At 36.3% G+C, this 26,762-nt stretch overlaps 1 protein-coding gene across 1 annotated transcript in view; it reads left to right on the top strand.

The window, feature by feature from the left end:
• PTPN22 (protein tyrosine phosphatase non-receptor type 22) overlaps positions 1-26,762 on the top strand; it is a 59,143-nt gene that overhangs the window by 10,705 nt on the left and 21,676 nt on the right. The window contains exons 2-11 of the mRNA XM_086391955.1: positions 5,915-6,023; positions 6,284-6,360; positions 6,491-6,586; positions 7,013-7,051; positions 8,152-8,223; positions 8,340-8,399; positions 8,969-9,111; positions 9,605-9,671; positions 14,487-14,564; positions 17,837-17,923. Coding sequence (XP_086248081.1) covers positions 5,915-6,023; positions 6,284-6,360; positions 6,491-6,586; positions 7,013-7,051; positions 8,152-8,223; positions 8,340-8,399; positions 8,969-9,111; positions 9,605-9,671; positions 14,487-14,564; positions 17,837-17,923 — 828 coding nt within the window. The remainder of the gene's footprint in view (positions 1-5,914; positions 6,024-6,283; positions 6,361-6,490; positions 6,587-7,012; positions 7,052-8,151; positions 8,224-8,339; positions 8,400-8,968; positions 9,112-9,604; positions 9,672-14,486; positions 14,565-17,836; positions 17,924-26,762) is intronic.

Here is a 26,762-nt window from a genome sequence, read left to right as displayed (position 1 = left end):
AATGCAGAGGGCCTAGGTTCCATCCCTGGTCGGGGAACTAGATCCCACATGCCACAACTGAGAGTTCAAATGCCCCAACTAAAGATCCTGCATAGTGCAACGAAGATGGAAAATCCTGCATGTGGCAACTAAGACCCAGCACAGCCAAATAAATAAATAAAAATAAATATTAAAAAATTATTCCAAAAAAAAAAAGAAAGAAAGAAAAGGGGTATAGTCCACAAACCAAATCAGCATACTTTTAGCTTATCAAGCATATGCACAGAATCATTTCTCATACATTACAAATGATCAGGACTCAGGAGGCCCCTTTTCTCTATTCTCTCAGCAGCTTTTCTTCATTCCCTGATTTCTCTCATTGGTGCTGCCTTTAGGGAACTCATATCCACTTTGCGGTTGGTAGAGAAATACTTTCTCCCTTCAACCTCTCTTTTCTCCCCCAACCCAACCCACCCTCATGGCTCTGCTTTCTCTTTTATACTCTTTTCCTTCCAACCTTCAGATTTTCTCTTATTCTTGTGAGGTTTACTAGTTCTCTGTCCTGAGTTGGCTCTGCTTTATTCCCTGGTTGGGTGTTGGAGCCCTGAGGGTCTAGCAGAGAGAGAAGGGGAGTGAGAAAAAGACCTTCACAGTAATCTGACCTTTAGGTAAGACATCTGAAAAAAAAAAAAAAATCTTTCACACTTTCCAAATTAACAGTTCTACAGGCATTTCCTATGTGATGTTTTGCTAAAAGAATGTCTGCATTTGTCATCCAGCCAGATAACTCTGGGAGAAGGAACAGAGTAGGAAATAAAAATCCATTCTCTTAGAGGAAAACATAGGCAGAACACTCGACGACATAAATCAAAGCAAGATCCTCTATGACCCACCTCCTAGAGTAATGGAAATAAAAACAAAAGTAAACAAGTAGGACCTGATTAAATTTAAAAGCTTTTGCACAGCAAAGGAAACTATAAGCAAAGTGAAAAGACAGCCCTCAAAATGGAAGAAAATAATAGCAAATGAAACAACTGACAAAGGATTAATTTCCAAAATAGACAAGCAGCTCATATAACTCATCGTCAGACAAACAACCGAATCAAAAAGTGGGAAAAAGACCTAAACAGACAGTTCTCCAAAGGAGACATATGGATGGCTAATAAACACATGAAAAGGTGCTCAACATCACTCATTATTAGAGAAATACAAATCAAAACTACTATGAGATGTCACCTTACACCAGTCAGAATGGCATCATCAAAAAGTCTACAAACAATAAATGCTGGAGAGGGTGAGGAGAAAAGGGAACGCTCTTGCACTGTTGTTGGGAATGTAAAGTGATACAGTCACTATGGAAGACGGTATGGAGATTCCTTAAAAAACTAGGAATAAAACCACCATATGACACAGCAATCCCACTCCTACGCATATACCCTGAGGAAACCAAAATCGAAAGAGACACATGTATCCTATTGTTCATTGCAGCACTATTTACAATGGCTAGAACATGCAAGCAACCTAGATGTCCATCAACAGATGAATGGATAAAGAAGTTGTGGTACATATACACAATGGAATATTACTCAGCCATGAAAAGGAATGCCTCTGAGTCAGCTCTGATGAGCTGGATGAACCTAGAACCTATTATACAGTGAAGTGAGTCAGAAAGGGAAAGATAAATATCATATTCTAATGCATATATATGAAATCTAGAAAAATGGTACTGAAGAATTTATCTACAGGCCAACAATAGAGAAACAGACAGAGAACAGACTTATGGACATGGGGAGAGGGGAGGAGAGGGTGAGATGTATGGAAAGAGTGACATGTAAACTTATATTACCATGTGTAAAATAGATAGCCAATAGGAATTTGCTGTATGGAAACTCAGGAAACTCAAACAGGGGCTTTGTATCAATCTAGAAGGGTGGGATGGGGTAGGAGATGGGAGGGAGGTTCAAAAGGTAGAGGATATATGTACACCTATGGCTGATTCATGCTGAGGTTTGACAGAAAACAGCAAAATTCTGTAAAGCAATTATCCTTCAATAAAAAATTAATTAATTAAAAAAATCCATTCTCTCCCATTGTTGAAGGTGGCAGTCAAGACAGCTAAACAATAATACATTACACATATATAAAACTTTTATCTGTGAAATTTTGCCAAATTAATTCAGGCATACCTTTCAAAAAGAACTTTGGCTATGGCATTCTCCCTGGAAAGCATTCCACAAGTGAGCAAAGCAAGACAAACAAAAACAGTATAACAGTATAAACTGTTCTGGAGAGTTTTAGAATGAGCTTCTCTGGGATTTGACATCTTTTCAGCAGCCCTAGAATCAATGGCTAGTTGAAAATTATCATTATAAAGGTGCACAAGATCAGAGAGAGCTGAAAATTGGTATAACTTGGATATTGGCATAAGTTGGAAATATTTTACGGTCTTTCATGTATTTGTGTTACATCCTTAAATTCTGAAACTAGTCCGCTTTCATCCATTTTGGTGTAAAAATATGCTACATAAAGATAATTTCAGCATCTCTCTTCCTAAATTCAATTCTGAAAACCCACAAGAATTCAAACCATGGTAAGAAACTAGGATTTAACAAGTGACTATATATCTGCTTTTATATAGGTTGCCTGTGTCTGATTTAACTCTAGAAACAGAAAAAAATGGTCATTAAAACAATACATGCTGGCATTTGTGGTCCAGCAGATAAGCAGACAGTTGTCTGTTCCATTTGTCATTGTTATTTGGAAAAAGCATTCTCTTCTATACTTTGAGTTGTTATAATGATTAATGATCTATTTATTATTTGGAATCAGTTTAATTAGATTCAAGATATTTGATAATTTGTTGTATAATGAAGTCCCAGCTAACAAATCTCTCATGACCCCAACTTTTTCCCTCTCCTTGCAGACTCAGCTATTAAGTTACCCTGAGCTAATTTTGAAATCTAATGATGAATTTGGATGATTTGTTGGAACAAATTTTTATTTTCACCTACCTTTCTTATCTCTGTCTCTCTGTGTCATCATTCCTTTATTTTAGATTCTCCCTTTCTCACCCATTTTTAAAAAATGACTTAAGTTATTAGTGTCCTTAAGTAAACTCCTACAGATAGATATACATCCTAATTATGTGAAAACTCTACATGAAATATAAACAATTAAGTAAAATAGTGATTTCCTTCTTTTTAAGTTTTTTTTTTTCGCTTATTGCCAGTCACATGAGAAATTTTCTTTTTCTATTTCCTTATTGCTATCTATTAGTTTACCCTGTGGAAAAAAATAGTCCATAATCATGGGTGAGAAAAGCAGAAGCAGTACTGGGTATATAAATTTTTATGAGAAAGGAAAGGAAACCCATAGTTTTAAAGGAGTGATGTTACATATAATTGTCAGTGACATCAGTTTGTACAATCTTGAAAGAAGCTAGAAATGAATCTTTGGGAGACTCATAACTGTAGGACAGTAGGGAATATGGGAAAATTAACTTGGGATCCAACTGAGGAGAATCAGAAAAACCCGGTTAAGGAGTTTTTCTTTTTTTCTAGTAGCAAGAGAGATTAGCTGAAGTAGTTTTTAGCATGAGAGAGATAAGGAAAGCAATAGTTTAGTACGATTGCTGCTGCTGCTGCTGCTAAGTCACTTCAGTCGGGTCCGACTCTGTGTGACCCCATAGACGGCAGCCCACCAGGCTCCCCCATCCCTGGGATTCTCCAGGCAAGAATACTGGAGTGGGTTGCCATTTCCTTCTCCAATGCATGAAAGTGAAAAGTGAAAGTGAAGTCGCTCAGTCATTTCCGACTCTCAGAGACCCCATGGACTGCAGCCTACCAGGCTCCTCCATCCATGGGATTTTCCAGGCAAGTGGAGTGGGGTGCCATTGCCTTTTCCACAGTAAGGACAGTGATGATTTTAGTTTGGGATGTGCTCAGTTTGAGACATCTAAGTGGAGATGTCTAGAACGTGGTTGGAAATTCAGGACTGGAAATTAGTAATCAAATCTCATTGAAAAAAATTGAAAGTTATCCAATAGGGGTTGGAATTATAATTCAATGTGAATCACTTAGATACATTTTTAAAAACATTGGTACGTCTTCTATGATGATGTTTCTGAGCAAATGTACTTAGTGAGAAGAGCAGAGAGTTGAGGACCTAACTTTGGAATGTTGGATAATTAACAATTAGAGACAGAAGCAGACATACAGGCATTAAGAAAGAATGTGAAGAGGGAAAGAGAAGTCAGAAAAGAAAGAGGAGAACCAAAATGATATAGACTAATAAGGGCAAAAGGAGGAGGAAATTTCAAGAAGGAAGTTAAGTTAAAGAGAATGAAGACTGAGAAGATGCTGAGGGATCTGACCCATAGGAAGTAAATAATAATCTTCACATGACCAAGTCATCATTAAATAGTGGGTAAATAATGAAAATTATTTTCTGCAGTTCAAGTCAATAAATATTTATTAGCTACCACGGATGTTTTTCCCTTGTCTTTCTCAAACTGAGTAACAGTCAATACAGTTTTCAGATCTACTACATGAAGTTTCTTTGAGTCATAATGGGATCTGGGATGAAGATGATTCATTACATGGAGTGAAGTTGATTCATCAGATGGAGCTAAAGAGGAACTATCATTTCTTCTGACCCAAAATTTCACTCTGTACTATAATATTGGCAAGTGAGAATAATTTTATTTATTTATTGTTTTAGTAACAACACCTTTTCTTTATTAAACAGGTACTCTGTACCAGTACTGCACATATGATAACTCATTTAATTCACTCACAACTCTAAGACAAATATTCTCCCACTTTACTTAAAAAGCAACTGAGACACTGAAAGATTAAATAACTTGCCCAACTTCATTCAGCCAGTACTGTGCCCATCTCGGATATATACACTGGAATCAACCACAAAGCTGGTTAACAATACAGATGCCCACACATCTCCAGTGACTGCCGTTAGTCATGGGATACAGGTCACAACATAGGTTAAGCGCTGACTCCAGTTCTAGGCTACCTCAGTTTAGAATTCTGAACATTGTGTTTGGTAGTTTTGTGATCTTGGGGCACTTATTTCTCTGTGCCTCAGTTTCCTCATCTTTAAAACAGAGAATAAGGAGATACTTTTAAGGAGACACTTCACTGCCTTTTTCAACCATATTATGCTACCCTCTGACTGACCCAGATCATAGTCTACAAATGAAATGTGATACTATTTAAAGATTCATGTTTGGTTGAGGGGTGGGCTTGAAGTTTAGGTTATATAAAAGAATGACTGCTTTGGGGACTGAAATCTTGGAAATTTTGCTAACTAGAGAGATGGTATTCATCTTAAGCTCCATTTCTACTTAAAATAGTCCTGTAATAGCTGTAAAGAAAGTCAGTCAAACGTTTACTATCTGTCTCTTTGGATGGAACACAGAATTTGTGCTCAGAAGATGTTATTTTTTAAAAAATATTCACTAGTTTCACCTCTAAGTTTTTTCTATTTGTAGCTCAGTTGCCTTAAGTGTGATCTTTTCACTTCTCCAAATGTCACTGAACCCTGTTGTCCTTATGCTCTGGGCTCCCTTGTGAATGGAACCAGCCCTAGAGGATACTATGTGTGAGTGTGTGTTAGTTGTTCAGTTGTGTCTGTCTCTTTACAACCCCATGGACTGTAACCTTCCAGACTCCTCTGTCCATGGGATTCTCCAGGCAAGAATACTGGAGTAGGTAGCCATTCCCTTCTCCAGGGGATCTTCCTGACCCAGAGATCAAACCTGGGTCTCCTGCACTGCAGGCAGATTCTTTACAGTCTGAGCCACCAGGGAAGCTAAAACAGCTAAAGTGGAATATTTGGGCAGAGGGGAAGGAAATCTCTCTAGAGATAGCTTCTTGCCTCTTTTCCCTAGGATGATTGAATTATTGTGATTTTATTACAGACGCTGAAAAGATTATCCTCCAAGTATAAGGCAGATAAAACCTATCCTACAACTGTGGCTGAGAGGCCCAAGAATATCAAGAAAAACAGATACAAGGATATTTTGCCCTGTAAGTTTCATTTCTCCCTTTAAACTTTACCTTTCCCCTAATTCAGTCATCTTATCTCTTTTTACCCATTGGTTGCTATTCCTAATCCTGGATCATGGCTTTGACAAATTAGTTTGTACTGTATATGACTACAAAAGAACATTCACTCATTCATTCACTCTTTAATCACTTATGAGCATCCACTATTCACAGTGCTAGTTTCAGACTTACAGAAGCCCTCTGACCAAACCCTCTTAATTAGTCTTTCTTTTGTATTATAGATGACCATAGCCTAGTAGAACTGTGCATGATAACCTCTGATGAGGATTCCAGCTACATCAATGCCAACTTCATTAAGGTACATTGAATATTCTGTATTTCTCTAGGTACTTAAAAAAATGGGGGTGGGGTGGGGGGTGGAGGAATACTAGACAAGAAGAAGAGCATGTTTTTTGTAGTTACCCCATGTAATTTCTCTTTCCCTTTAGGGAGTTTATGGACCCAAGACTTATATTGCCACCCAGGGACCTTTGCCTACAACTGTCCTGGACTTCTGGAGGATGATTTGGGAATACAGCATCCTGGTAAGTGCAGAGTTGCTTTTTTTTTTTTTGTTACTATATTCTCTAGTTCTTAGAGATGTGGGGGATAGGGTGGCGGGGTAAGGGACTGAGGTTTCCTATGTATCAGAATCATTGCTTTTTGGGGTCAGTTGCTAGAATTTTGGTGTTCAGGCAACTTTAGTCAAAATCACAGTCACTATTGTTCAGGGAAACAAAAGTTCTCGTTCTAACAGTCTCATTTGTTAACAAGAATTTATTGATTTGAACAGAGAAAAGGGAAGTGAGGACAAAGAAAGAAGAGTAGGAGCAACATTTTATAATTTATTAGGATTTCTTTTTCAGTTATAAAAAAAAAAAAAAAAGTACGACACTTTTGGACTCTGGGACTCATGTATTAACTGCTTTTCTAACTGTATCAGTGTTTAAGTCTCTATTTTATCACCCTAGATCATTGTTATGGCGTGCATGGAGTTTGAAATGGGAAAGGTGAGTTGCTGTTTAGTAAACCTAAAGGAAAAAAGAAAACGAAGGGGGAAACTTGGTAGCAGAATTTTCCTTAACTGTGACTTGGTAGACATTTATGCTCATCTTCCTAGTCTTCAGTTTGGGAAGGCCAAATGATTCTCAAGGCTTTTTTTTAAACCCGTGAGAACCTCTTTTGCCCATTTCCCCTGTGTTTTAAAAATAAAGTATACTTTTTAAAATAACAATTCATTTTCCCGTTGTTATTAATCAGACATTTTAGACTGCCAGTCAGAGCTCCTTTTGTGCCACTTGGCAAGGCCTTCACTAACCATGTATGGCTGGTGAACACTTGAAATATGCTGGTGTGGCTAAGGAACTCAGCTTATCTTAATGCATTTAAATTTAAAGAATGATATTTAATTCAGTTATTGGAAAATCTAATTTGGACTTGGGTATGTGAATCTTTTTCAACCATAGATTTTATGAAATCTAAATGGATATAAAATATTTCCAATGAAAATTTAGCATAGCAACTGAAACATGCTTTAAATATAAAATATATACTAGATTTTGAAGACAGTTTAAAAATGTCAAATATCTAATAACCATTTTAGTTTGATTACAACTTGAAATTTTTTTTAATTTATTGGGCTAAGATATATTATAACAATTAACCCTACTATTTTTTTTCATTTTTGAATGTGGCTATTAGAAAAGTCTTAATTATATATGTAGCTCATATTATATTTCTATTGAACAACACTCTTTGAAACTACTGTTGCCATTCTGAATCGATACAATTCCAATGAAAACCAAGGGAACTTGGGGTTTCAGTTAGCTGGTGTAGCTTTGTTTTAATCCTTTTGAAATACTGAAAATGTCAGATCCCTATTTCTACTTTTTGAGACTTCCAGGAAGTCTTAAATTTGTATATCCTTTAAGGTTTGTTTTCCCATCTTTGGAAAATTCAGACTTGTGTTGAAGTCCAAGGGCATTAGAAATTCCTAACCTAGGGTAAAGAACACAGCTGAATTTGCTTCTGAATGGGGGATAGGGTTTCATTGTCCAGGAAAGACTAGAATATATGGAAGGAAATCACCACCTTTTGCCTTGTGCAACAGAAAAAATGTGAGCGCTACTGGGCTGAACCAGGAGACACGCAACTGCAACTTGGTCCTTTCTCCATATCCTGTGTAAGTATGATGTCTATTTCCGCTTTGGCTGAGCAGATGCTCCAGAACCTACTTTATAGAGAGTAGTTTTTGAATATTAGTCTTTGAAATAACTAATATTTTGATTTACTTCTTAGGAAGCTGAAAATAGAAAATCTGATTATACAATCAGGACTCTAAAAGCCAAGTTCAATAGTGTAAGTATAGAACACTAAATGTAAACTCAAAGCCCACAGAGACCAGGCAAGTAAATGTACATGTATATGATGCAGTCTGGACATATCATAATAGGGGATGGAAGGGCCTTTGATGTTCTGGATAGCCCATAATATCCAAAAGAGACCTTTGGTGTAATCTGTGTTCCCCAACCTATTTCACACCAATGGCCCACATATAAAATGATATTATTTCTAGGGTGAATAGAGGCTGGGAACCAACTTGAAAGCTCAGACTCCTCTGTTTCTCTAAGGCAAAGGGATTTAGTACCTCAGCCTGCCTGTGACTCATTTAAAGGATACCAGTTGGGAAGCTCTGGTTTGGACCATTTTCACATCTACCTTCTCTTGTGAGTAGATAGGAACAGGCCAATAGTGAGTGACCTGAAATTACTTATAATTGTTCTTACAGGGCATCTGGTCTGTAGGGAAGAAGATTACATAAATTGCAAAAAAGATAAGATGCTACTTAGTAAGACAGAGTCATCTTGTGATAGAATGAGGTGACATGCTAATCTTGAACTCTCCTTTTATCCTGGTTATTTTTATAGGAAACTCGAACCATCTATCAGTTCCATTATAAGAACTGGCCAGACCATGATGTGCCTTCATCTATAGACCCTATTCTTGAGCTCATTTGGGATGTGCGTTGTTACCAAGACGATAACAGTGTTCCCATATGCATTCACTGCAGGTATGATGCTGTTGTGTGAACCTTCTCCCCAGAATAAACCAAATGTCACACTCAGGCCAGGACTTCTGCTTTTAACCAAAGGAAGACTGACTTTGTTGGAACTCAAACCCTATGTAGATGTAGGTTTCTAATTTGAGGCTCATGTTTTCCAGTCAGTCAGAAAGGAATCAAGTTTAAAAATGAGAATGATTGAAAGAGAAAGGTCAATAGAAGAAACTCTGATAAATTCAACCTGAGAGTTAATGATTTTTTTTTCTGGTAAATTACTTGTGAACAGCACAACTCTAGAGATGTTTTGCTGTGAGAACTTGCCTAAGACCTGTCCTGAGGCTTGGTGTAGTCTGTGGCAACTGAAAAACGTGTTCTGGGAAATGGTAGGGTTTAGACAGTTTCATGGTCTCTAGATTTCTTCTTCCTCAAATCTGCTGGTGAAATTTTTTAGCTACAATCCACTCTCTGCAACTATACATGCTACTGTGATCTTTCATTTCAGTGCTGGTTGTGGAAGGACTGGTGTTCTCTGTGCTATTGATTACACGTGGATGTTGCTAAAAGATGGGGTGAGTTTTTCTCAATAGGCACTTGCTATTTTCTTAACCTTGTTACTTTCAGACTTAGAAATTGTCTGGTTCTTCAAAACATCTATCTTTAGGATTCTAGAATATTCACTTGTAGATTGGCTTTTTCAGACAATTAACTTAGTTCCTAAATTGGTGGTTCTCAAAATGTGGTCCCCAGACAAGAAGCATCAGTATCACCCGGGGAACTCATTAGAAATGCAAACTTTTGGGCCCCACCTCAGATGAACTGAAGCAGAAACTCTGGAGGTGGGGGGGGGGTGGGGCCGGCAAGTTCTCCAGGTGCTTCTGGAGAGTAGTTTTGATAACCACTGTCCTAAATCATAGTTACCCTTCCTTTAGCCAGGTAACTTGCATTAAGAATTTTGCTGCTTTCTGTCAAACCTTAATATGAATCAGCCATAGGTATACATTTATCCCCTCCCTTTTGAACCTCTCTCCCATCTCCCACCCTACCCCACCCCTCTAGATTGATACAGAGCCCCTGTTTGAGTTTCCTGAGCCATATAGCAAATTCCTATTGGCTATCTATTTTACATATGGTAATGTAAGTTTCCATGTCACTCTTTCCATACATCTCACCCTCTCCTCCCCTCTCCCCATGTCCATAAGTCTATTCTCTATGTCTGTTTCTCCATTGTTGGCCTGTAAATAAATTCTTCAGTACCATTTTTCTAGATTTCATATATATGCATTAGAATATGATATTTATCTTTCCCTTTCTGACTCACTTCACTGTATAATAGGTTCTAGGTTCATCCAGCTCATCAGAGCTGACTCAGAGGCATTCCTTTTTATGGCTGAGTAATATTCCATTGTGTATACGTACCACAACTTCTTTATCCATTCATCTGTTGATGGACATCTAGGTTGCTTGCATGTTCTAGCTATTGTAAATAGTGCTGCAATGAACAATGGGATACATGTGTCTCTTTCAATTTTGGTTTCCTCAGGGTATATGTGTAGGAGTGGGATTGCTGTGTCATATGGTGGTTTTATTCCTAGTTTTTTAAGGAATCTCCATACCGTCTTCCATAGTGGCTGTATCAATTTACATTCCCAACAACAGTGCAAGAGCGTTCCCTTTTCTCCACACCCTCTCCAGCATTTATTGTTTGTAGACTTTTTGACGATGGCCATTCTGACCGGTGTGAGGTGGTATCTCATAGTAGTTTTGATTTGCATTTCTCTAATAATGAGTGATGTTGAGCACCTTTTCATGTGTTTATTAGCCATCTATATGTCTCCTTTGGAGAACTGTCTGCTTAGGTCTTTTCTCCACTTTTTGATTGGGTTGTTTTTCTTGTATTGAGTTGTATGAGCTGCTTGTCTATTTTGGAAATTAATCCTTTGTCAGTTGTTTCATTTGCTATTATTTTCTCCCATTCTGTGGCTTGTCTTTTCACCTTGCTTATAGTTTTCTTTGCTGTGCAAAAGCTTTTCAGTTTAATCAGGTCCCACTTGTTTACTTTTGTTTTTATTTCCGTTACCTTAGGAGGTGGGTCATAGAGGATCTTGCTTTGATTTATGTCATCGAGTGTTCTGCCTATGTTTTTCTCTAAGAGTTTTATAGTTTCTGGTCTTACATTGAGGTCTGTAATCCATTTTGAGTTTATCTTTGTGTATGGTGTTAGGAAGTTTCATTCTTTTACATGTAGCTGTCCAGTTTTCCCAGCACCATTTATTGAAGAGGCTGTCTTTGCCCCATTGTATATTCTTGCCTCCTTTGTCAAAAATAAGGTACCCATAGGTGCATGGGTTTATTTCTGGGCTTTCTATCTTGTTCCATTGGTCTATATTTCTGTTTTTGTGCCAGTACCATAGTGTGTTGATGACCGTAGCTTTGTAGTATAATCTGAAGGCAGGAAGGTTGATTCTTCTGGCTCCATTTTTCTTTCTCAAGACTGCTTTGGCTATTCGGGGTCTTTTGTGTTTCCATATGAATTGTGAAAGGTTTTGTTCTAATTCTGTGAAAAAAGCCATTGGTAATTTGATAGGGGTCACATTGAATCTGTAGATTGCATTTGGTAGTATAGTCATTTTCACAATATTGATTCTTCCTACCCAGGAACATGGAATACCTCTTCATCTGTTTATGTCATCTTTGATTTCTCTCATTAGTGTCTTACAATTTTCTGTGTACAGTTCTTTTGTCTCCTTAGGTAAGTTTATTCCTAGATATTTAATTCTTTTTGTTGCAGTGGTGAATGGGATTGATTCCTTAATTTCTCTTTCTGATTTTTCATTTTTAGTATATAGAAATGCAAGTGATTTCTGTGTATTGATTTTATATCATGCAACTTTGCTAAATTCACCGATTAGCTCTAGGAATTTTCTGATATTATCTTTAGGGTTTTCTATGTACAGTATCATGTCATCTGAAAACAGGGAGAGCTTTACTTCTTCTTTTCTGATCTGGATTTCTTTTATTTCTTTTTCTTCTCTGATTGCTCTAGCTAGGACTTCCAGAAATATGTTGAATAAAAGTGGAGAAAGTGGACACCCTTGTCTTGTTCCTGATCTTAGGGGGAATGCTTTCAGTTTTTCACCATTGAAAACAATGTTTGCTGTAGGCTTATCATATATGGCCTTTACTATGTTGAGGTAGTTTCCTTTTATACCCATTTTTTGAAGAGTTTTAATCATAAATGGGTGCTGAATTTTGTCAAAGGCTTTTTCTGTATCTATTGAGATTATAATATGGTTTTTATCTTTCAATTTGTTAATATAGTTTATCACATTGATTGATTTGTGTATATTGAAGAATCCTTGCATTCCTGGAATAAACCCAACTTGATCATGGTGTGTGAGCTTTTAGATCTGTTGCTGAATTCTATTTGCTAAAATTTTGTTGAGGATTTTGGATCTATGTTCACCAGTGATATTGGCCTATAGTTTTCTTTTTTTGTGCTGTCTTTGTCTGGTTTTGGTATCAGGGTGATAGTGGCCTCATAGAATGAGTTTGGAAGTGTCCCTTCCTTGGCAATTTTTTGAAAGAGTTTTAAAAGGATAGGCATTAGCTCTTCTCTAAATATTTGATAGAATTCTCCCATGAAGTCATCTGGTCCTGGGCTTTTGTTTTTTGGGAGATTTTTGATCACAGCTTCGATTTCAGTGCTTGTAATTGGGTTGTTAATAATTTCTATTTCTTCCTGGTTCAGTCTTTTTTTTTTTTTTTTTTTTTTTGCTGTTAGACATGAAGTTATTTATTTATTTTTTTTGCTATTAGACACAATGTTGTAATGCATGGCCTTCTATATTTACATCTTTTGGCATTTGTCTAAATTATTTCTTTAGGATACATTTTTATTTTTTAATTTATTTTTTTACTTAAAATTTTTCTTTTTGGAGTATAGTTGATGTACAATGTTATATATAGCAGGTGTACGGTGTAGTGATTCACAATTTTTAAAGATTATATTTCATTTATAGCTATTATAAAATATTGGTCATATTCCCTGTGTTGTACAATATGTTCTTGAGGATACATTTTTAGAATTGCAATTTTTCAGTTTCAAGAAAGCACTCAGTTCTAAGTGCTTCTGTGCCCTATTAGTAAGAAGTACATTAAAAAGTGCATTATCATTGCTTTTAACTCCTAAATAAGCTCACAGGCCAGTAGACTTTCAAGAAAAAACACTACAAAAACTTGAAGAGAAATTTTCAAGTGATAATAATTTCATATTGTTCTTTCCTTGTTTACCTTCCTGTTCCATGGAATTAAAGATGGGGAAAATGGAACTACTTGTAGCCTCTTTTTTTTCTAGATTGAACTTTTCTGAGAATCTGTCCATTTCTTCCAAGTTATCCATTTTATTGCCACATAGTTGTTCATAATAGTCTCTTATAATCTTTGTATTTCTGCATTGTCTGTTGTAACTTCTCCTTTTTCATTTCTAATTTTGTTGATGAGTCTGGCTAAAGGCTGGTCAATTTTGTTTATCTTCTCAAAGAACCAGCTTTTAGTTTTATTAACCTTTACTATTGTTTCTTTCATTTCTTTTTCATTTATTTCTGCTCAGATCTTTATGATTTCCTTCTTCTGCTAATTTTCGGGGTTTTTTTGTTCTTCTTTTTCCAGTTGTTTTAGGTGTAAAGTTAGGTTGTCTATTCGATGTTTTTCTTGTTTCTTGAGGGAGGATTGTATTGCTATAAACTTCCCTCTTAGAACTGCTTTCACTGTATCCTGTAGGTTTTAAGTTGTCATGTTTTCATTGTCATTTGTTTCTAGAAACTTTATTTCCTTTTTGATTTCTTCAGTAACCTCTTGGTTATTTAGAAATGTGTTGTTTAATCTCCACGTGTTTGTGTTTCTTACAGTTTTTTTTTTCTTGTAATTGATATCTTCGCTCGTAGTGTTGTGGTCAGAGAAGATGCCTGATATGATTTCAATTTTCTTTAATTTACTGAGGTTTGATTTGTGACCCAAGATGTGGTCTATCCTGGAGAATGTTCCATGTGCACTTGAGAAGGTGTATTCTTCTACATTTGGATGGAATGTCCTGAAGATATCAATGAGATTCATCTCATCTAATGTATCATTTAAAACTTGTGTTTCCTTATTAATTTTCTGTTTTGATGATCTGTCCATTGGTGTGAGTGGGGTGTTCCCTCATTATATTTTTAACTTCAGACATTTGATCACCCAATGTGAAATCATTCTGAAGAGTTTCTTCAGTATTTCATAAGCTCTAAGTAATGGTTCAAGTGATGAAAAACCTCGTTAGTTTTAAAAGTGCATTCTTTTTTTCTAGATAGGAACAAAAGAGTAAGATATTTTTTCCTTTTATTTGATAGATAATTCCTGAGAACTTCAGTGTTTTTAGTTTGATCCAGGAAATGCGAACACAGAGGCCTTCATTAGTTCAAACTCAGGTATGGACTATGGTGAATAATATAACATGTCTGAGTCTGGTTCCATCTCTTTATTTGGTAACAGCAAGGCATCCAAAAATAGCTGACTGCTTTACTATCGAGGGTTTTGGTCCATTTCCACTTCCTTTAACTCTAAATATCCCAATATTTTTCCTGTATCCCTTGCCCTGGACCAAATTCCTTTCATTCCTTATATTTTATTGTCTGTTCAGAAAATATTAAGAAAGCAATATTTCTTACAAAGGATATTTAAAAAAAATCTACAAACTATTTGACCTATTGGAAAGAAATAGCTGGGTCAGGTTAACCTGAAATTTTGTGGTGGTAATTCATTTCTGAAACCATACAAAATTAGAGATTTGTAATTTCTTCTTCAGGAGATGGTAACAGAATCTGGAGAATTATATTATTTTCTTCATTTTAGAAAATAATAAAAAGTTTAAAAATCATCCATAATCCTGTCACCTAGAGAGAGTCACTGTTACTATTTTTCTATAGTTTTTTCCTGGTCCTTATTGTATGCATATTAAAAAAAAATTTAAAACTCCACAATTACAACAATCTTATATATATATATATATATGATTATATGTGTATCATAGTATATGATTAACCTACCCCAGAGTGCTCATACCTATTCATTCCATTAGAAATGCTTTCCACCTGTTCTCTCTTCTCCAGCTCACATTCTACCTCTTAGGTGAAACATTCCCAGCCCAAATCTCTCACATTCTATAATATTTCAGCACCCACATGTGTCTGACTCTTTGCGACCCCATGGACTTCTCTAACAATGGAATTCTCCTGACAGGCTTCTCTATCCATGGAATTCTCCAGGCAAGAATAATGGAATGGGTGGCCATTCCCTTCTCCAGAGGATCTTCCCAACCCAAGGATTGAACCTGGGTCTTCTGTATTGTAGGCAGCTTCTTTACCATCTTAGCCACCAGGGAAGCCCAACACCCATATTGTATCCATATTTCAACACTAATAATTTTACCTATATTTCTAAATGGCCTCCATCTTTAAGATAGAGTTAAGCATTCACCCATTCATTCTTTCATCAAACAGTCATTGTTTTTTTTTAGGAAAGAGACCTTTTTCACGGGTATCTCTGATGACTCAGGGATAAACAATCTGTGTACAAAGCGAGAGACGCAGGAGACATAGATTCCATCCCTGGGTTGGGAAGATCCCCTGGAGGAGAGAGTGGCAAACCACTCCAGTATACTTGCCGGGAAAATCCCATGGACAGAGGAGCCTGGTGGTCTACAGTCCATAGGGTCACAAAGAGTTGGACACGACTGTAGAACCTAAGCACACAGCACATTTTGCATAGTTTGTTAGAACTATTTCTTATTGCTAAAATAGTAAGACCCTAGTGTTTAAAGCTGGAGAAGGCAATGGCAACCCACTCCAGTACTCTTGCCTGGAAAATCCCATGGATGGAGGAGCCTGGTAGGCTGCAGTCCATGGGGTCGCAAAGAGTCGGACACGACTGAGTGACTTCACTTTCACTTTTCACTTTTGTGCATTGGAGAAGGAAATGGCAACCCACTCCAGTGTTCTTGCCTGGAGAATCCCAGGGACGGGGGAGCCTGGTGGGCTGCTGTCTATGGGGTCACACAGAGTCGGACACGACTGAAGCGACTTAGCAGCAGCAGCAGTGTTTAAAGCACTTACAAATGAACTTGAACACAGGTTTAGAAGTAAAACAATGACAATGGCACTTTAGATGTTTTTATGTAAAAGTTCTAAATCAAAGGGAAAAAATTAAGAGCTATTATAATATAAACCTTCTGTTTGGCCCACACAGGTTTTCCACTAATAGTTAGTGGAAAAAGAGAATTCTTTTTCATGTGTATGACTGTAGGTGTTTTCTATATTCAACCTTTATTTTATGTGAAATGAAATGTTTATGTGAAATGAAAGCATTGGCTGGTTAAGGCTGTCAGAGTTAAGGCCAATCCATGTAGATGTATAAAGATTCCAGGAAGTATGCAACCTAATTGTATAACATTAAACTGTATTACTGAATCAATAAATAAAGCCATACATCATTTCAGAAAAAGTCCATGTAAGAGTTGGAAGACAGCTAACATAGTTTTAAGTGAGCTTTCACATTTTGGCATTATCAACAACTATTTGGACAAATAACTTATCTGCTGTAGCTGCTTTTTCTGATACTGCTCTAACCAGGAAACAGCACTGTAACCAGATGAGTGCTTCCTGTCTGATTTTCCTGTCTTCTTTAGAAAAAATTGAAGAGTGGGACAATGGCTATGTTGGATGATACAGACTCTGCACTATTCTCCTGCTACAATTATTTTTGGCAAAAGTTATATTTTGTTTGTACACGATTGTGTGAAGTGTCATTGAAAAACCTGAATAGGCCTATTTAGATGAAAAATAGATCCAAAAATCAAGTGCTTGAGCAGGTACAGAGGCAAAAACAAGGTAGTAAAAACCCATAAACCTGTAATTATAGCGGTCTCATTTCTCTGCAGTGGAATTCCTTTATAACCACAAATTTCCAAACTCTATTTAGTGGTCTTCTTTTCTTTGGTATCCTTTGCTAAGACAGACTTTCAGCAGCTTGATCCAAATGCACTAAACTAAGAGTCAAAGGTTCAGGTACTAACCCAAGACATTGAAATTACTTCTGAATGATCTCAGACAAATCATTAACAGGGTTAACAACCTAGCTACTTTACAGATCAACTGTGAGAGTCATATTGAAGCTATCTGTTAGCCATCAACAACATTAATCTACCTTTTCCCAGAAGAGATGAATTACCCCCGAAAAAATGCATCTGGAATGAAATAAAAAACAATTTTTTTTGGCCATGTGGCATGCAGAATTTTAGTTTCCCCACCAGGGATCAAACCTGTGCCCCTTGCAATGGAAGAGCAGAGTCTTAAACACTGGACCTCCAGGGAAGTCCCTGGAATGAAAATTTTAAAGTGTGAGCAAACTTTTGTGAGAGAGGATGGTGGAAGGAAAGAGAAATAAGAAAGTGGGGTTAGAATATAAAAAGCATGCTGCAAGGTCCTTGTATATTAGCTAGAGGTAGATCAAATATTTAGCTGTTTCTAGCATCCTAAAAATGTTTTGAAACCTGACATGGGCTGCACAGACATAAGGCACTATCATTAAACTAATGTTTCAGGTTTGCTATACTAGGATTTGATTGGTGTTCATACTCCTGAGATTCTGTTAGTTCACCAAGATTTGTTTATTTTCATTTGTTCCGGTTTGCGATGCTCTTCAGCAACAGTATGAACTGGTCTACAACGCTGTATTAGAACTATTTACGAGACAGATGGATATTATCGGGGATAAACACTCTGGAACAGAGGTACATTTTAAATTTTATGTTTTGTAAAAAAAATGTTTTCGTGTTGATTTTGGTCAAAGGATCTCAGATTAGTTGCAGGGCGACTTATAATTTATCATCACAACTAAACTGGAGTGTCAGATGTGCATGCGGCTGCACTATAAATCTCCTGTGAAGAAGGACAATTTAATTGAAGTACTTTAACTTAGAAAATTAATGTCTTGGTTAACCTTTTGCATACCATTTTAAGCTCAATTTAGAAACCATAGGAGTGGGTGAAAGGGCAAGCATATATTCTGTTTTCATGTTTTAGACAGTCATGCAGCAAGTTAGAAGTTAGAGTGACAATTATAAAGTGAAATTGTAGTTGAATACTTTACATGATTTTTCAGGTTACTCAAGCTTCATTTTGATGGCATATGTATCATCAAATTTTGAAAATATTTTAGAATATCCAAAGGATTCTTAGCTGAAAATGTTGGGTATGAAAACAATTATGATTTGACCAAATTCTAATTGAAAAATATTGAGCATTCTAAATACGTTATTTTGAGCTCATCACAAAAATTGATGTCAAATATTTGGAATCACAAAATATTAGATTCTGAACAAACCTTAATAAGACTAAATTATTGACTGACCTTCCAGGGTGTATGTAATATATACAAATTAATTAAAATTTTGACACCACATTTTGTATTATGCATCTGAAAATATTCACTGAGTACCTACTGTTTTCACAGTATTAAGAATACAAAGTATATAAGATGTGACTCTCACAACTCCTATCACTTGAATGATGAAGCATTTGGAGTGAAAAAGAAAAAATAAAAAAAAACTCTTGAGGCTAGAGAATGAACTATGCAATCCTATAGTGAATGTCAGCTCTGAAGAAAAAGTGTAGGAGAAGGAGATGAAAACAAGAATATAGTTGCCAGACATTGTTACTTACATCCTGTTCATGCCTACTTCGTTGGCTCGTAGTCCCAAAACAAGTTTAAATAACAGAAGTGATTGCATGACCTAATTTTAGTGGAAGAGATTCTCATGTTTTACTACTAACTGTGATGTTGATTTGATTGGAGTTATTTTATTTGTTTATTTTATTATCTTTTTTGGCTGTGCTGGGTCTTCACTGCTGTGGGAGGGCTTTCTCTAGCTGTGGCAAGTGGGGGCTACTCTCCGTTGCCGTGTGCAAGCTCCTCATTGTGGTGGCTTCTCTTGTTGCAGAGCATGGGCTCTAGGTGCATGGGCTTCATAGTTGCAGCTTGCGGGGTTTAGAGTATGGGCTCAGTAGCTGTGGCGCAAGGGCTCAGTTGCCTCATGGCATGTGAGATTTTTCCAGACCAGGGATTGAACCTGTGTTTCCTGCATTGGCAGGCAAATTCTTCTGGACCACCAGGGAAGTCTGAGATATATCTTTTAATTGTTTAAAGGAAGTATTAATTGACTTCTATTTTATTAAGAATTTTTTCAGAAAGAACGTTGAAGTCTATCAACTGCATATCTTTGCATTTATAGAATGATCACATGGATTTTCTCCTTTGACATGATGATACAGTCATATCCTTGCTTTTCAAATAAAACCTTCTTGAACAAAGAATATTCTCCTAACATGCTGGTGGAGTATGTGGTTTAATACTTTAGGTTCTAGGAAATGTCAGTACTTAGATATAGCCCATGGCTCCAGACAGTTGAGTTGTTTGGAGTGTGCCCTTAGTCAATAAATAGGAACATAGGAACATAGGAACATGGTTCAACCTCCCACAGAAGGAACTGATTAACCTCAGCCAAGGAGGACTTCTGTTTCTGGGAATATCAAGTAGATATACTTTCCCCTATTCTTTCCACTAAATACAACTAGAAACCCTGGACAACATACATATAAAATAAATATAAGAAGACTCTGAAAGATGGAGAGAAGACAGACCATCTAGGAACACTGGGACCCAAGGAATGACATGAAGGTGAGTTCCTTGAGTTTTCTTTTTCTTCATATATCACAGATTTGGAACTGAAGAAACCAACAAATTGGACAGACAACAATAAACCAACAAAATCCTGCTCTCTCCAGTAAAAGAACCAGGAAAGGGGCAGTCCAGCAAACCAGAAAACTTTAAGATACTAAGTATTTTACTTCAGTCAACACCAAAGAAAAAAATGGCCCCCAACCCCACCTATGCCAACAAAGAAGTGGAGAGCCTAGATTTCCATCCTCACAAAAATGGTAATACAGAGAAGGACAACAGGTCAGCTATAAATACTCTATCAGAAGGACAGTGTTATGTGTCATTCTTGTGATCAATCTAATAAAGAAAAATATACAATCATTTAAAACAAGAAAAAGTCAAGTAAAGAGCTAGGAGTTTTATTTCCACTGGCCTGAAATGAGGTTTCCCTGCAGTGTCAATGGAAACCAGGTGGGGAGCCTGAGTTTCTACATGGCAGTAACCTGGTACCCCAGCGTCTCTCCACTGATGGAGTGTCAGAAGAGGCCTAGTGGAGAGTCAGGACTTTCAACATTATCCAGCAGTAATGAGACCACCCAGACCATGGTGTCAATAGAGACCACCTGGAGAGCCTCTTCCATGGTGTCTCCCTTCAGGTGTTAACAGAGACTGAGAAAACTGGTGGGGACTGAATCCACTTGGCAATGGCAAGGCAGTAATGAGGTAGCACCCCCACCCTTCTTCTTTCCCCTGTCAGAATGGGTTTTTAAAAGCTACCCCAGTTAAAAGAGAATAATATAACAATACAAAAACATCTAGATTTCATGTGAAAAATCATTTGTCATACCAAGCACCAGGAGGATCTCAAACCAAATGAGTAAAAGACAATCAACAGATGACAACACTAAGACGACAGAGATGTAAGGATTATCTGACAAAGATTCTAAAGCAGCCATGATTAAAATGCTTCAGTGAGCAATTACAGGCATGTTAAAACAAATGAAAAAATAAAAAGTCTCAGCAAAGTAATATAAAGACCTTGCAAAGAAAGAGAAGATATAAAGAAGAACCGAAAAGGAATTTTACATTTGAAAAATAACGGTAATGGAAACAAAACAGCTCAGTAGAATGGATTTAAGAGCAGAGTACAGGACACAAGGAAAGAATTAATGAATTGAAAGACAAAACAACAGAAACTGCCCAATTTAAGCAATAGAAATAAAATAGACTAAAAAAATAAAATAAAAATAAAATATAGAGCTTTAGGAAACTAAGTGACAATAACAAAACCCCTAGCATTAATGTCATTGATGTCCAAGGAGGAAAGGAGAAAAAAGGCAAGTCTAAAAAAGTACTGAAATTCTCATCATAAGTAAACTTCAGAAAACTAAATAAAAAAATTCTAGGAAGCAGCCAAAGAAAAATGATATTAACTGAAGGGCCGAAATAATTAGAATGAAAATTAATATGTCATCAGAAAACATGGGGGCCAGAAGGAAGTGGCACAGTATTTTACAAGTGCTGAAGGAAAAAAGCTTGTCAACAGATTTCTACATCCAGTAAAAAATATCCTTCAAGAATGAAGGCGAAATCAAGACACTCTCAGGTGAAGAAAAACTAAGGGGATTTGTTGCCAATAGATAGACCTACCCTAAGAAAATGGCAAAGCAATTTTTCTAAATAGAAAGGAAAGGAAAAAATAATATGGTAAGCAACATGGGTAAATATAATAGGTTTTCCTTTTTCTCTTGATTTTTCTAAATTATTTAATGATTGAAGTGAAAATTATAACATTGATATGGTTCTAAATGTATTAGAAGAAATATGTAAGGCAACTGCATTATGAAAAAGGAAGGGTTATACACGTAAAGGGAGGTAAGGCTTCTGTATTGAATTAGTAAAACAGTAATACTTGATGCTTTTGAACTGTGGTGTTGGAGAAGACTCTTGAGAGTCCCTTGGACTGCAAGGAGATCCAACCAGTCCATTCTGAAGATCAGCCCTGGGATTTCTTTGGAAGGAATGATGCTAAAGCTGAAACGCCAGTACTTTGGCCACCTCATGCAAAGAGTTGACTAATTGGAAAAGACTCTGATGCTGGGAGGGATTGGGGGCAGGAGGAGAAGGGGACGGCAGAGGATGAGATGGCTGGAAGGCATCACTGACTCGATGGACGTGAGTCTGGGTGAACTCCGGGAGTTGGTGATGGACAGGGAGGCCTGGCATGCTGTGATTCATGGGGTCGCAAAGAGTCGGACACGACTGAGCGACTGAACTGAACTGACTGAACTGAACACTTACAGACTTTGATAAGTCATGAATATATGGTGTAATTACTAGAGCCACTCCTCCAAAAACTGTACAAAGATATATTTTAAAAAACATTATAGGTAAATCAAAATGAAATTCTAAATATGCAGGAAAGAGAAAAAGGCAGGAAAAAGAAATGAGAAATGAAGAACAAACAGAAAACAACAGGTAAAGTTGGAGACTTAAGCTCTACCACATTAATAATTACACTGAAAGTAAGTAGTACAAATATACCAATTAATAGACAGATTGGCAGCATGTATTGAAAACATGACCCAACTATATGCTGTTTGTAAGAAATACGTTTCAAATATTTAAGTTGGTTTAAAATAAAGGATTAGAAAAATATATATTGTGTAAACATGAATAAAGGGAAAGCAGGAGTAACCATATTAATAACAGAGAGACCTCAGAATAAAGAGTTATTCTCCCACAGAAAGGGAGGGATATTGTATAATGATAAAAGGGTCAATCCACCAGTAAGATGTATTGAACAATCCTAAGTGTGTATGGACCAGACCTGCAAGATAGGTGAAGCAAAAACTGATAGGATTAAAAGGAGCAATAGAAAAATCCACAGTTATATTTGGAGACTTCAATACCCCTCTCTCAAAATGTATAGAACTCAGCAGGAACTGCGCAAGAATATGTGAAAACTTAATACCACCACCACCAACAGGATCAAATTGATATTTATAGGAGTCTCCACCTAATAACACAAGAATATACATTCTTTTCAAGTCCTGATTGAACGTATACCAAGGTGGATCACATCCTGGGCCGTTAAACAATCTCAAAAATATAAAGAATTGATATCATATAGAATGTATTCTCTGAGTTCTATGGAATGAAAATCAAAGTTGATAACAGAAAAATAACAAGAACCAAGTACTTGGAAACCACATAAGACTCTTCGAAAAAATCCATTGACTCAAAAAAGGAAGTTTAAAGAGAAATTTCTGAAAACCACATTGAACTGAATAAAAATACAAAAATACCACATATTGAGATTTGTCACACACAGCTCCAGAGCAAAGTTTATAGCACCTAAATGCATACAATAAAAAATTGTTATTGTTGTTGTTTAGTCACTAAGTTGTGTCCAGTTCTTTGGTGACCCCATGGACTGTAGCCCGCCAGGCTCCTATGTCCACGGGATTTCCCAGGCAAGAATACTGGAGTGGGTTTCCATTTCCTTCTCCAGGGGATCTTCCTGACCCAGGGATCGCGACAGAGGAGCCTGGCAGACTCTAGTCTATGGGGTTGCAAAGAGTTGAACACAACTTAATGACTAAACAACTAACATATATATATATACACACACATGTATTAAAATATAAATATATATGTGTATATATATATCACATCTTGTTTATTCATCTGTTGATGGACATTTAAATAGCTTCCATATCTTAGCTATTATAAATTGTGCTGCTATGAACATAAGGGTGCATGCATCTTTTCTTCCTTCTTTGTTGAAAACAAGTTTCTTTTTTAAAAAAATAATGTTTTTTAATTATAGTTTTGTCTGGATATATGCCCAGGAGTGGGATTGCTGGATTTTATGACTTCAGTTTTTTGAGGATCCTCCATACTGTTTTCCATTGTGACTGTACCAATTTACATTCCCATCAACAGTGTAAGAGGGCTCCCTTTTCTCCCTACCCTATCCAGTATTTGTAGAATTAATGATGGTCATTCAGACTGGTGTGAGGTAGTACCTCATAGTTTTGATTTGCATTTCTCTAATAATTAGCAATGATGAGCATCTTTTCATATGTGTTTTGGCCACCTGTGTATCTTTGGAGAAATGTCTATTTAGGTCTTCTGCCCTTTTTTCAATTGGATTGTTTGTTTTTTTGTCATTGAGTTGTATGAGCTGTGTATTCTGGAAATTAATCTCTTGTTGGTTATATTATTTGCAAATATTTTTCCTAGTTCCTAGGTTGTCTTTTTGTTTATTTATGGTTTCCTTTGCTGTGCAAAAGCTTGTTAGTTTGATTGGGTTCCGTTTGTTTATATTAGCTTTTATTCTGTTGCTTTGGGAGATTGACCTAAGAAAACATTGGTACAATTTATGTTAGAGAATTCTCTTCTAGGATTTTTATGGTGTCATATCTTATATTTAAGTCTTCAAGCCATTTTGAGTTAATTTTTGTGTATGATATGAGGGTGTGGTCTAATTTCATTGTTTTACATTCAGCTGTCCAACTTTTCCACCACAACTTGCTGAAGAGACTGTTTTTCTCCATTGTATATTCTTGCCTCTTCTGTTGAAAATTAATTGACTGTAGGTGTGTGGGTTTACTTCTGGACTCTCTATTCTTTTCCATTGTCCATATGTCTGTTTTTGTGTCTTTTTTCCATTTTTGAGTTGGTTGTTTTTGAGTCTTAGAAGTTCTCTAAATATTCTGGATGTTAATCTTTATCAGATATATGTGTGTTGCCCTTTCACTCTGTTGATTTTGCACTTTGATGCATATAAGTTTTTAATTTTCATAAAATCCAATTTGTCTCTTTTTTTGTTTTGTTGATAGTGCCTTTGGTGTCATATATATGAAATCATTGCCAGACCCAATGCCGTGAAGCTTTCTGTTTTCTTCTAAGAGGTTTAGTTTTAGCTCTTATGTTTAGGTATTTGATCCATTCTGAGTTAATCTTTGTATATACTGCAAGAATCCAACATTTTTTTCGCAGGTAGATGCCCAGTTTCCCAGCATCATTTGTTGAAAAGGCTGTCTCTTCTCCATTGAATGCTCTAGGCAACCTCATCAAAAATCAATTGCTCATTGATTTCCCTGGTGGTCCAGTGGCTAAGACTCCACATTCTTGATGCAGGGAACCCAGGTTCAATCCCTGGTCAGGGAACTAGATCCCACATACTTCAACAAACGTCAAAGATCCTGCATGCCACAAATAAGACCTGACATAGCCAAATAAATATTTTAAACAATCAGTTGCTCTTTCTGTGAGTTTACTGTTAGGCTCTCTGTTTTATTCCATTAATCTGTATGGCTGTTCAATGTCAGTACCATATTGTTTTATTGGTAAGTTTTACATATTGTAAAACTTATTACCTAAGTTTTATTACAACTTTATTGTATTACTGTTTGTAGTACCTCTTGATAACAGGAAGTTTAAGTCCTTCACCTTTGCTCTTCTTTTTCAAGATTGTTTTAGCTAGCCAGAGTCCCTTGAGATTCTGCATGAATTTTAAGATGAGGTTTTCTATTTCTGCAAAGGCATCGTTTTGATAGGGATTGCACTGAATCTGTAGATTACTTTGGGTAATGATATTGTAACAATAATATCATCCACTTCATGAACATAGAATGTCTCCCCTTTTTTTGGTCAGCAATGCTTTGTAGTTTTCAGCATATAAGTCTTTCATTTCTTTGGTTAAATTTATTCATTAGTATGTATATTTTTGATGCTAATTGCTTTTCTAATTTTTTCAGATTGTTTATTGTTATTTTATAGTAATGCAACTGGTTTTTGTGTGTTGACTACATATTCTGCAACTTTGCTGAATTGGTTTATTAGGTCTTGCAATTGTGTGTGTGTGTGTATGTGTGTGGAATCCTTCCACATATAAAATCATGTCATCTGCGAATGAAGATAACTTTACTTACTTCTTTTCCATTTTGATACCTTTGTTTTTTTTGTGCCTAATTGCTCTGGCCAGACCCTCCAGTATTATGTTGACTAAAAGTGGTAAAAATTGGCATCCTTGTCATATGCCTGATCTTGGGAGAAAGCTTGTAATCTTTCACCAATTGAGTATGATATTAGCTGTAGGTTTTTCATATATAACCTTTATCATATCGAGGAAGTTCCCTTAAATTCCTAGGTTGTTAGAATATTTTTATCAAGAATTTGTCAAATTTTTCTGCATCAATTGATATGATCATGTGGATTTCTTCCCTTTAATTCTCTTAATATGATATGTTACACTGATTTCTTATGTTGAAGATTGTTGCACAAGATTCCTTGCCCTCTGGAAATAAATCCCAGTTGGTCAAAGGGTGTAATTCTTTTCCTACACTGAATTCAGTTTGCTAGTATTTTATTGAGGACTTTGCATCAATATTCATGAAGAATATTCGTCTTTTGCTTGTAGCATCTTTGTCCAGTTTTGGTAACAGGGATTTACTGTTCTCATAGGTGATCGACTTGGCACTGTCAGTCAGTTTTTAGGAAGAGTTTGTGCAGGTGTTTATTCTTCCTTAAACGCTTGGTAGAATTCACCAGTGAAGCTGTCTGATCCTGGACTTTTCTTTGTTGGGAAAATATTTGATTACTGATTCAGTCTACTCACCAGTTGTAGGTCTATTCAGATTTTGCATTTCTTTCTGAGTCAGTGTTGGTTGATCAAGTATTTCAGGAATTTGTCCATTTAATCCAGGTTATACAATTTGTTGGCATACAATTGTTCCTATTATTATGTATATTTTTTATTTCTATGAAATTGGGCATAATGTCCCCACTTTTATTTCCGTAATTTGAGATTTTAGCAATTTTAGTCTTCTCTTTTTCCCTTTGTCCATCTAGTTAAAGGTTTGTGAATTTTTACTGATCTTTTCAAAGGATCAAATTTTGGT

Source organism: Bos grunniens, chromosome 3 (assembly GCF_055505025.1).
Source record: "Bos grunniens cultivar Pamir isolate PY7600 chromosome 3, Bosgru_T2T1.0, whole genome shotgun sequence".
Taxonomy (NCBI): domain Eukaryota; kingdom Metazoa; phylum Chordata; class Mammalia; order Artiodactyla; family Bovidae; genus Bos; species Bos grunniens.
This window is presented reverse-complemented; position numbering and strand designations above follow the sequence as displayed.